Genomic DNA, 12,298 nt, shown 5'->3' with positions numbered 1-12,298 from the left:
GCGTGCGTTTCCTAGACGTGGAGGACGAATAGGGCAATCCACCAAGAAATGTTCGGTACTGGCACAGTACAGACAAAGATTTTCTTCCCTACGGCGATTCCTCTCTTCCTGGGTCAGGGAGAGAGACGCCGTGAGCGCTCCGGGGAGGAGCAGGGACCCGGAGCGCTCGGCGTAACAGTGTCATTAGAAAATGACCTATTGTCTATACCAATATTTATTTTTACCATATTTCTCAATAATATTTGGTGTTCATTTACATTTTCCATTTTACCATCTATATTATTGTGAAATCCTCCTACCTGTAGAATGACCTCTGAAAAGAGAGCATGCCCAGACACCTTTCCCAGTCAAGTGAATGGGACAGCTTTAGTCTATTGTTGTATATGCCCATGGGGCTGGTATAAAGCTTATTGTTAAATCCTGGTAAGCTCAGGTAAGATGGCAGCTTCCATAATAATGTACAAAAAAATAACAAATAGAAACAGACTAGAAAAAAGTATCTTTAATCAGTAGTGTTGGGCGCAAATATTTGCAATTCCCATTTTTTTTCACAGTAGACATCACAGTGATCATCCCTCCCTGCTTCCAGCTTGTGGTGTAAACAAGGCTCCAATACTAGTTACTGTGTCAGACTGGTGGGCGCCAAACATTTGCATATGCGAATATTCGCATATGTGAATATTCACATATGCAAATTTTTGTGCACATTGATCCCTCCCTTCTTTTAGCTCTTTTATCACACGATATCGCACATGCAAATTTTATGGTGAATGTGCATGCAAATTTTATGGCGCATAGTAAAAAAAGGCAGCGAATATGCAAATTTTGCGAATATATGATGAATATTCGTCCATATATTCAGGAAATATCACAAATTCGAATATGGCCTATGCTGCTCAACACTATTAATCAGTAAAAGAAAAATCTAGGTGATACCACACCATGCCAAAGGGTACTCGTCTAAGTATGTTTACTCCAGGCCCTATATAGTAAACATACACTATAAACCCCTATTACCAGATGAACAAAATAGTGTAATGTGGCCTCTGTTTAGGTGCTATACTTTACATTTTGCAGTGAGGTATACATTGTTTACATATATGATGGATGCTGCTAAGGCTGTATTCACACTACATTTTTTTGTTAATAAGTACACATAAGTTAAACAAATACTAAAATGAATACTGCTGTATGCAATGCAGAAGTATTTCCAATTGACATTATAAAAAATGCATGTAAACATTTTTTGTTGTTGTGTACAATATAGCAAAATTAGACATAATGAAATGGAAACCATGAAATGGAAACACAATACGCAGAGTAATCCCAACCTAGGTGACAATATATTAGGCATAACATCGGAAGCTTTATGACAACCTTGGGGCTGTCTGTGACATTGGTTCTGCAGTTTAATACCTTGCCAAAAGACCTACATTTAGGAGATATCAGGTATATAACACCTTATGCAGTAGGACTGCAGACTGTGGTACAACACTGGAGCGCGTTAGGCGGGGTTCACATATATCAGGCGTCAGGCATAGTTTCCCTCTTGTGTGCACTGGAGGGAACCTAATGCTACAACTGATCCCATTCATTTGAATGGTACAGTTCACAATTTCTGCTCCCCTTCTATGCTCCTCCGATTGCGGTGATGCCCGTCATTAACCCCTTAGTTCAAAGTTGATCTCCACGTCTAGAGTGAAGGTAAACCATTCCCAGCAGCTCAGTTGGGCTGTTCGGACCGCTGCTGTGAAATCGCGGTATACCGAACAGCTGAGAGGATGGGGGGGGGGGGAGGGTGCCTACCTGACTCCTTGAGTCCGATCGGTGATCTGTGGCTCCATGCCTGTGCGGACTAAAAAATTGTGTAAAAAAAAAAAAAAAGTGAATAAATTAACCCCTTCCATACTAAGAGTTTAAATCACCCCCCTTTTCCCAAATTCCATATGAAAAAATATGTAAACATAGTATAAATAAACATATGTGGTATCACCATGTGCGTAAATGTCTGACCTATAAAAATATAATGTTAATTAAATCACAAGGTCGATGGTGTATACGTAAAAAACAATTCAAAAGTCCAAAACTGCATATTTTTGGTCATTTTGTATTGTGGTGACCATGGAGTGTTGCAGTGTAGGTAGTGGGATCTGATGGAATTAACCCTGGGGGCAAGATGTTGTTAACTCCTAGTGTTCGTGACGCCAGGATTTGGTTGTTTTGGTATAGGGCACCGCCGACAACCAGCCCAAAAAATGCATGCAATGAATGAAGGTCCACATCAAGGATTTGAAGCAACTTGAACTTTTACTTAGAATGGGCGGATAAGTCGTTACAATTAGGCAGTTTCCACAGAGATAACCGGGACACAGGGACCCTCTCAGGCTTGCTTGGACTTGTAGTTATTGTGATAATGCAGCAGGCCACTGTGCTACTAGTTTCACTTTAGCTGAGTAGTAGTCACTTGATTTGTAGAAGTAGTTTTGACTTGCAGTTCAGAAGTCGCTGCTGGTCTTTAGGCTTTGGCCTAGCTGAGATGAACTTGGATAGTACAGGACTTTGTGCTTTCTTCAATGCCAGGAACTAAGAGAGTGAGACTAGAGACTACAGCCCCTTATATACTAGGGGGCTGGACTAAAGCCCATTGGTAGCTGGTTGCCTGGGGTACCTGTGCCCTTGGAACTCTGGATATATCATATGACTGCAAGTCACATGACCAAGGAAGGTCCTATGCATTTTACACAATCTGTACAACTTTATACATAATGACATTCTCAGTAGAACACATACAATAAATGTACATAGTGAACATACAATGCATTAAACACCATATAACCTAGTGGTAACCCTGCAGGAGAGCCCTGTGGACCTTAGGGTCTGTACTGGGATACCTCAGTATACCCTAAAATTAAACTAATAAAAGAAAAATAAAAAAAGTTCCATCAAAACAAAAATGGGGCCGATAAAAACTTCAGATCACGGCGCAAAAAAAGAGCCCCCATACCGCCCTGTATGCAGAAAAATAAAAAAGATGCCAATTTTAAACATACTAATTTTGGTACATGTTATAATTCTTTTAAAGTAGTAAAATAAAACCTATATAAATTAGGTATCCTTGTGACTGTATGAACTTACAGAATAAAGATAAGGTGCCATTTTACTGAAAAGTGCACTGTGTAGAATCGGAAGCCCCCGAATGTAAAAAAATAAAAAGTGCAAAAATGAGAAAACCCGTGGTCCTTAAGGGGTTAATGTAAATATAAACATTTATTCCCTATTACCTGTTTATTATTGGACCAACTGGATTTCTGTAAAAATAAAATTTATAAAATCAAGTCAACTAAAATGTACATTATGTGTAAGCGAGTAATGACTATTTCCATTGGGTGGTTTAAATACATTCTTTTTTTTTACTTTGCACAGGTTCTCAGTATCAACCGAAATCTTTACAGAGGAATCCACCAAATTCAAGGAGAAAATTTCCAGTGCCGTCTTAATAAGGAGTGAAAAAAGGACAATAGGAAGCATTGTTACATATGCTTATCCTCATACAGAATTGATACAGATTTTAACAATGGATTTTACCCTTTGCAATGTATAGGGTGAATTTTCATGGAAAGTACGGAGCAGGAAAAATCTGCCACATGTGCACGTATCCTTACAGGTCCCACAGTACTGGCCCAAAATTTACACATGTGCTTTATGTTTTTCTTGATTAACTAAATCATACAAAGTGTATTGTCATGTTACATATAACATCCCTATTCTCTACATTTAAAAACTGCCTGCTTTATTAAAGTCAATATAAAAACTGTTTCCTGTCTCTATTAAATCTTTCCAAAAATGTTTCCCCCCCCCCCCCCCCCGAAACAATAGGGCAGTGGTTTCCAAACTGTAGACCTATAGATGTTGCAAAACTACAACTCCCAGTATGCTGGCATTTGTAGTTTTGCAACATCGCGAGGTCCACAGATTGGAGACGAGGAGACTACTGGACTCCTAAAGCATTAAAATCATTTTTGGAATGGTTATATAGAGACAGGAAACAGTTTTTATATTGACTTTAATAATGCAGACAGTTTTTAAATGTAGAGAATGACATAGTTTAGTTTGTACTGATGTAGTCCAGCACAAATGTGCAGTCTTAAAGGAATGGTAATTAAAGGGGTTATCCACCATAAGGTGATTTTAGTACATACCTGGCAGACAGTAATGGACATGCTTAGGAAGGTTCTGCGCTTGTCTTGGGGCTAAATGGCTATGTTGTGAGATTACCATAACACTGTGACTAGCTATTAGTGAACTAGTATTTCCTCTTTGACTTTTCTTTTTATTTTATTTTTTACTACAAATCCCATAATTCCATCTTCCTCCCTCCCACACATCAACCACCCCACCCACTGAAACATAAATGAGCTGCATCCATTCAAAAGACCTGGGGTTTTCAATCAGGGTGCTTACAGCTGTTGCATTAGTTGCAGATTGATCTCCCTTGTTCACCAAGCAATTGCTCTACCCATTGAAGCAGACAGGCTCCCTGTCATCAGCTGACTAGTGAGTCAGGTCTCGGCCGCATTGCAACCTGGGAAAAATCTGAGACAACAGTCATTTTATATGCTGGTAAAAAATAAATATTGGAGTTAAAATCACAGAAGAATTGCGAGAAAACCGTCACACACAGGTACAGACACTATATTATAAACTACACTAACTTTACAGCCCCTGTAGCACAGTCAAATAAAATACATTCCTGGAATACCCCTTTAATTCATATACGTTCTACCCATTTCCACCTTTAAAAGTCATTACAGACATAGCCGTCTAGTGAATGCCAACTCAACGGACATATGTCTTCAACTGTAATATGTAACCCCTCTTTTGTCTCGAGTCAAGAATACTAATTTTGTCTTGCAAGCGTTCCAGAAATGCTTGTTTATTACAGATTGTTTAATATACTGCATAGGGAAGTGGTAGGATCCGAAAATGTTATACAGCAGGTATACCTATCTTTCATGCAACTGATATCCGAATTTCTGCTTAAAACAATTCCTTAAAAATATATAATAATAATATTAATAATAATTCTTTATTTATATAGGGCGCGAATATTCACATTTCAAATAAATTTTGCGTGAATATCTCAAATTCGCAAATTCCTGAATATTGCGAATATATTCACTATATATTCGAAATTACGAATATTCGTTTTTCTTTTTTTTCTCCACAGGATACATCACAGTGATCACCATCCCTCCCTGCTTCCAGCTTGTGGTCTAAAGAATGCTCCAATACTAGTTACTATGTGAGACTGTGGAGTGAAAATATTTAGCATATGCGCATATTCGCATATTCTTTCTTTTAGCTTGTGGGCCATTGAGAATGATGCAAATACACTTGTCAGAGGTTATCAACAACACCCCTAGCAACCAATAGTAAAGTTCCCACCCCTTCACTAGAAAAGATTCCTCCCAGCAGCGTTTTTTTTTTTTTTTTTTGCAGTTTCATGTGCGATTACACGAATATGCAACGAATACGCAATTAAATAAAGAATATAACGAATACGCGAAATTCACAAATATAGGATGAATAGTCGTCCATATATTCGCGAAATATCGCAAATTCGAATATGGCCAATGCCGCTCATCACTACTTTGATATCATAAATTCAACCTATTAAATCTAAACTGGCTCCAGAAAGTTAAACAGATTTGTAAATTACTTCTATTAAAAAATCTTAATCCTTTCAGTACTTATGAGCTGCTGAAGCTGAGTTGTTCTTTTCTGTCTAAGTGCTCTCTGATGACACATGTCTCAGGAACCGCCCAGTTTAGAAGCAAATCCCCATAGCAAACCTCTTCTACTCTGTGCAGTTCCCGAGACAAGCAGAGATGTCAGCAGAGAGCACTGTTGCCAGACAGAAAAGAACAACTCAACTTCAGCAGCTGATAATTATTGGAAGGAGTAAGATTTTTTAATAGAAGTTATTTACAAATATGTTTAACTTTCTGGAGCCAGTTGATATATAAAAAAAAGTTTTTTCCTGGAATACCCCTTTAAAGTAATGCATCTGTCTGATTCATAGCTTGTGACATTAGTGAAGAAATATGGTCTATAATAGATACATAGAGCCTGACCTATAATAGATACTTATAGAGCAGTGGTCTCCAACATGCGGACCTCCAGATGTCGTAAAACTACAACTAGCAGCATGCCCGGACAGCCAACGGCTGTCTGGCATGCTGGGAGTTGTAGTTTTGCAATATCTGGAGTTCCGCAGGTTGAAGACCACTGTTATAGAGCATAGCCTAGAAAAGACTCATTGTAGAATAACCTTAGCTGGGAACAGGATTAGATCTATTCAGGTTTCCAGCCTCTGGTTGCTTCTATTTACTAACAGCAAGCAGGAATATTGAAGTATAATTTAAAGGAGTACTCCGGTGGAAAAACACCTGGTGCCAGAAAGTTAAACACATTTGTAAATTACTTCTATTTAAAAATCTTAATCCTTTCAGTACTTATTAGCTGTATGCTACAGAGGAAATTATTTTCTTTTGGAATTTCTATTTTGTCTTGTCCACAGTGCTCTCTGCTGACACCTGATGCCCGTATCCTGTCCAGAGCAGGAAAAATCCCCATAGCAAACCTATACTGCTCTAGACAGTTCCTGAAACGGACAGAGGTGTCAGCAGAGAGCACTGTGGACAAGACAAATAAGAAATTCAAAAAGAAAAGAATTTTCTCTGTAGCATACTGCTAATAAGTACTGAAAGGATTAAGATTTTTAAATAGAAGTAATTTACAAATCTGTTTAACTTTCTGGCACCAGTTCATTAAAAAAAAAAGTTTTCCACCGGAGTACCCCTTTAAATTAGAAACAGTTCTACCCAGCTGCCCTGACTCCTAAAGCTAACTCTAAAATATCAAATTTTATTGCTGTTTATATTATAAAGATGGAGCACTACCTGTTCTTGGTTAGGTGAGCACTTGAACTACTTGGGACCTTGTAAATATGTATTTAACAACATGGAACTCAGAAATGTTCTGTCAGAAAAGCATTGAATAGTCTGTGATTTTGTGGGTTAGGTTCCATATTAAATGTTACACAATATGAACAGTATTCACACTGTGCAGTAAAGTCATTCCCCTCTATTTTTTCCTTTGCAATAATGTAATGATGGATTCATTATTATGCCTTTATATTTACTACCTAATCAGAGTGTGTCCATACAAAATGTATATGCCTGTATTTACTTGCCAAATGATATTTTTATACTCAAGTATGGATTATATTTGCCTTTTTTATATAATACCTTATTTCCAGTTATGTATTTAGGCGAGGATTTAAAATAAACAAAAAAATAAATAAAAGATTACACTGTATTCATTTGTATGAACTTTAAATAAATTGTTGGGTTTTCTTTTTTTACCCATTGTTTGTCTCTTTTTATTATTAAGAATATTTTTGGGATTTCATATTTTCTACATAAATTAAAGGAGATATCCAGTGCTGATTGCGGGGGGTCCGACCACTGGGGCACCCCACAATCTCCTGTATGGGGCCCCGGCACGTTGTCCAGATAGCCGGTGTCGACCACCTCACAAAGCGGCGGCTGGCACGCCCCCTCAATACAACTCTATGGCATAGCCGGAGCGCTGCTTTCGGCAATCTCCAGCTCTGCCATAGCAATTTATTGAGGGGGCGTGTCGGCCGCCGCTTCGTGTGGTGGTCGACACGGCTATCTGGCCAACGAGCCGGGGCCCCGTACAGGAGATTGCGGGGGCCTCAGTGGTCGGACCCCCCCGTGATCTAAAACTTTCCTTAGGATAGGGGATACGTTTTTCAGCACTAGACTATCCCTTTAAAGTATGTCTTCATTAAATGTTGTAGCCTTTTGGGGGTGCCCTCTTACTAGATAATGCCATGCTTGTTTAGGCAGGCAGTGTGCCCTTAAATGACGCCCTCTGCTGCATTTAACCTGTATAAGGTTACGGATAACAGCTAAATTCTACTGTGTAAAAGGGTGACTAGCAATCTCCAATAATCAATGTGTGTGTGCAGGGCTGCCAGGCTCGCTCCCAGCAGAATAAGTGAGGCAAGAGAGGGACACGTCCCCTCCCTTTGGGAAGATGGAAAAGACATTGAGCAGCTGTAATATGCTATTTCTTAGTGAAATATCGGCGATAGAGACATAAAAATATACGTACATGATCAGGATTAGGTACTGAGTAACATATAATAGTTTAGTTTTTTGTGGGATCTGACAGGTACACTTTAAGGACTGGGCCAATTTTGTGTTTTCATTTTTTCCTCCTCACCTTCTAAAAATGATAACCCTTTTATATTTCCATCCAGAGAACCATGTGTGGCCTTGTTTTTTGCATGACCAATATAACCTTGGAATGACATCATTCATTTTATGAAACATGCGCCAAATTTTAATATCCCCACCCCCTGATTCTCCCCTTTCTCCTCCTGTATTATTTATCTGACTGCGCGCAACCCCAGTGCAGTGCGGGTTGCGGAGGAGAGTTGAACAACTAAAGGGTTAATAAAGTTTGTAAATGTAGTTTTATATTCTGTGAGGGGTGCAGTTTCTAAAATGACAGGTTCTATTTTCTAAAATAACAGACCACTCAGAGCCACTTTAGAATTGAACTGGTCCCTTAAAAAGTAGGTTTTGGAAATGTTCTTAAAAATGTGAAGGACTGCTTCTAATGTCCTAAAAAAAATAAAAAAAAAATAAAAAGAATCAAAGTTTGTTAAAAAGAGAACAGAAATGACGTATTTTTAATTGGTAGACATAAGAGGAATTGATTTATGAAGCAAAAGAAAAGAAGAAATCAGGAGGCACTCACATTTAGATGGTGGATCACGGCTTCTTTATTGTGGATGCGGCTAGTCTGAAGAAACGCCGGAGGGGCGTGAAACAATTATCACTCAGTGTTGCATCCACCGTTCTGGCGTCCAACGCCGCTATCAGCAGACTGCCGCATCCACAATAAAGAAGCCGTGATCCACCATCTAAATGTGAGTGCCTCCTGATTTCTTCTTTTCTTTTGCTTCATATGTTGTGACCTGGAGAGGATTGAGCACCACAAGGATTGTTGGACATATGGTTGTGAACGCTGCCTTAGCTCCTGTTGTCAGTGCACATAGGGCACTTAATTGCTACACACAGCAGCTGTGCCGGTTCTGTGTCTCGGTTTCAGTCTTGATAAGAGGAATTGATTACTATTTTATGTGGCATGACTAACTTTTGTAGAAGCAGAGAATTTCAAATTTTCCACACAGTGGGCTTCATTAACTAAGCTGAAACCGACCAGTTTTTTTCTGGTTATTTTGGCGCAGAGTATCTGCGACATGTCTGTGCCAGTGTGCCCCAGTGTGCGCCAGTGTGCGCCTGGAAAATCCAACAAACCCGACATTGCATTGTGAAAAGCTGAAAAATGGGCGTGGTCTGTCACAAGGGGGGCGTGGCTGGCCCAAAAGGGGCTTGGTTTCACAAACCGACCGATTTACTATTGAATTCACAGAAAATTCTGTGGGTAAATGGCTGGAAATTTCCACCTAGAAAAAGCTGGGCAGAAAATGTTCCTGACTTTTCCCAATAGTAAATAAAGAGGAATCCTGCAAGTCTGAAACAACGTTTCCCACTATTAAAAACCTGACACTCTTAGTAAATAAGGCCCAGAATGTATTGATCAAAGTTTACCACTAACAAAGTACAATGGGCCTCATTTACTATGGAAATACCCCATGTGTGGACGTCAAGTGGTCTGCGGCTTTTAGAGAGATAATTTGTTTGGAATGGAAGTCAGGGGCTATGTGGGTTTACAAAGCCCCCCATGGTGCCAGAACAGTGGACCCCCCACATTTGACCCCATTTTGGAAACTACACCCCTCACAGAATTTAATAAGGGGTTCAGTGAGCATTTACACCCCACTGGCGTATGTCATATCTTTGGAACAGTGGGCTGTGCAAATTAAAAATGTTATATTTCATTTTCATGAACCACTGTTCCAAAAATCTGTCAGACGCCTGTGGGGTGTAAATACTAATTGCACCCCTTATTAAATTCTGTGAGGGGTGTTGTTTCCAAAATGAGGTCACATGTGGGGGGGGGTCCACTGTTCTGGCACCACGGGGGGCTTGGTAAACACACATGGCCTTCAATTTCTTACACATTCTCTCTCTAAAAGCCCAGTGGCGCTCCCTCTCTTCTGAGCACTTTACATCCACATATGGGGTATGTTCTTACTCAGAAGAAATGGGGCTACAAATTTTTGTAGGGCTTTTTTTTCCCTATTCTCCCTTGTGAAAATGAAAAATCTAGGGTAACCCCAGCATTTTAGTGAAAAAAAAAATATATTTTTTCATTTTCACATCCAAATTTAACGAAAATTTGTCAAACACCTGTGGGGAGTTAAGGCTCACTATGTCACATGTTGGTATTTATTGTTTTGCGTTTATGTCAGAACCGCTGTAAAATCAGCCACCCCTGTGCAAATCACCAATTTAGACCTCAAATATACATGGTGCGCTCTCACTTCTGAGCCATGTTGTGCGCCCGCAGATCACTTTATACCCATATATGGGGTATTTTTGTACTCCAAATTGCATTACAAATTTTGGGGCTCTTTTTTTCCTTTTACCGCTTGTGAAAATTAAAATTATGGGGCAACACCAGCATGTTAGTGTAAACAAATGAAATGTTTTTACACTAACATGCTGGTGTAGACCGCAACATTACATTTTCTTAAGGGGTAAATGTGGAAAAAGCCCTCCAAAATTTGTAACGCAATTTCTTCCAAGTACGGGAGTACCCCATATGTGGCACTGAGGATAGGGGATAAGTTGTTTTGCACTGGATTTCATCTTTAAAGGGGTACGCCACTAGCCAGTGTTCCGGCTGCTTTCGGAACATTTAGTTCCAAAAGCTGTTGGCCACGCCCCCTCAATGCAAGTCTTTGGGAGGGGGCTTGACGGCCACCATACCCCCTTCTATAGACTTACATTGAGGAGGCGTGGCCTGATGGCATGAGAGGGCGTGGCTGATCCCCGCAGTGCGCGCTCAGCATTTGGAACTAAATGTTCCGAAAGCAGCCGGAACACTGGCCAGTGGAGTATCCCTTTAAGGCAGTGCTGACAAAAGCAGAGTTTTAAGGCAGTGACAAGACACTTTGGGCCCATTTGAACAGTTTCGCTTAGGGGTGTCCTTTCCTTTGTTGTCAAGGTTTAGACATTAATGGCTGTGTGTGTGAAGTTATTTTGAGGGGGGGGGGTTATTTTGAGAGTGTCAATTCCTAAGTGTTGTCACATGAAAAGATATAATAAAATACAAAAAATGTGAGGGGTGTAATTAGTTATGTGAGATACTGTATATGGACTAGACTCTCTCTCTCAGCCTACTGTATTCCAATACCCTTAAACTGTTTTTGAAGCATTGGGGGATATTTTTCCCCCTTTTTTTGCCCCTTATTAATTGTGCCCCAGTGACAGTTTTTTCTTGAGGACTACTGGTTCCTTATTTTGGAGTATCTGCGTGTCAGTCATACAATCCCATGAACCCATAGGGACATTATATTGTTGTGTGTGTATGATCAGGTCAGGTGGTCATGGCTATCTTAAAAAAGTAAATTAGATTCTCACAATTAGGGATAACATAGAAAAGTCTAAGTCATGATTATTTACAGAAGAGGACACTTAATGTTATTGTCGTAACATAGTGAGTAGTCATTTCTTTCCTACTTGTATGTTATTCATACTTAACATAGTTCTGAGCTCTCATTAATCTTACTAGAGAGTGCTTGCTGAAACAATATTTAGGAGCCGAAGGGCATTATGTTATCTTTCTTACATCAAGATAGTGTTTGTATCATTTGTTATTGTGATATCCATCAGCAGCTTGTCAGGGAGTGTTGTACAACTAGTGTAATATAAAACACACTGTTTGCAAGACTCTATATAAACCAATTCAAATTATTTAAAAATAATAAAGAAAAATGCAATATAATAAATCATTTGATTATTATGAAAGTTTGTGCTAAGAAACTTGCTCTGAAATAATGGTTACTTGTTGTCTGATTTGGTGTTGACTAGAGATGTCACGAATTGTTCGCCGGCGAACAGTTCCTGGCGAATTTTGCATGTTTGCGCTTGCATCGCCAGGCGAACATATGTGAAGTTTGATCCGCCCCCTATACTTTAACATTGCAGTAAATTTTGACCCTGTGAGTCAGTCAGCAGACACATTACAGCCAATCAGCAGCAGTCCCTCCCTTCCAGACCCTCCTACC

General features: G+C 39.6%; 1 protein-coding gene across 2 annotated transcripts in view; it reads left to right on the top strand.

Moving 5' to 3' along the window:
- FAM149A (family with sequence similarity 149 member A) overlaps window positions 1-3,839 on the top strand; it is a 109,392-nt gene extending 105,553 nt beyond the window's left edge. For both annotated transcript variants that reach the window (XM_056559437.1, XM_056559446.1), the window contains exon 14: window positions 3,424-3,839. In XM_056559437.1, coding sequence (XP_056415412.1) covers window positions 3,424-3,497 — 74 coding nt within the window. In that variant the 3' untranslated portion in view covers window positions 3,498-3,839. The remainder of the gene's footprint in view (window positions 1-3,423) is intronic.
- The last annotated feature ends 8,459 nt before the right edge of the window (window positions 3,840-12,298 follow it).

This window comes from Hyla sarda, chromosome 1, assembly GCF_029499605.1.
Source record: "Hyla sarda isolate aHylSar1 chromosome 1, aHylSar1.hap1, whole genome shotgun sequence".
NCBI classification, from domain to species: domain Eukaryota; kingdom Metazoa; phylum Chordata; class Amphibia; order Anura; family Hylidae; genus Hyla; species Hyla sarda.
The sequence above is the reverse complement of the archived record's forward strand: the minus strand, read 5'-3'. Positions and strand labels throughout refer to the sequence as shown.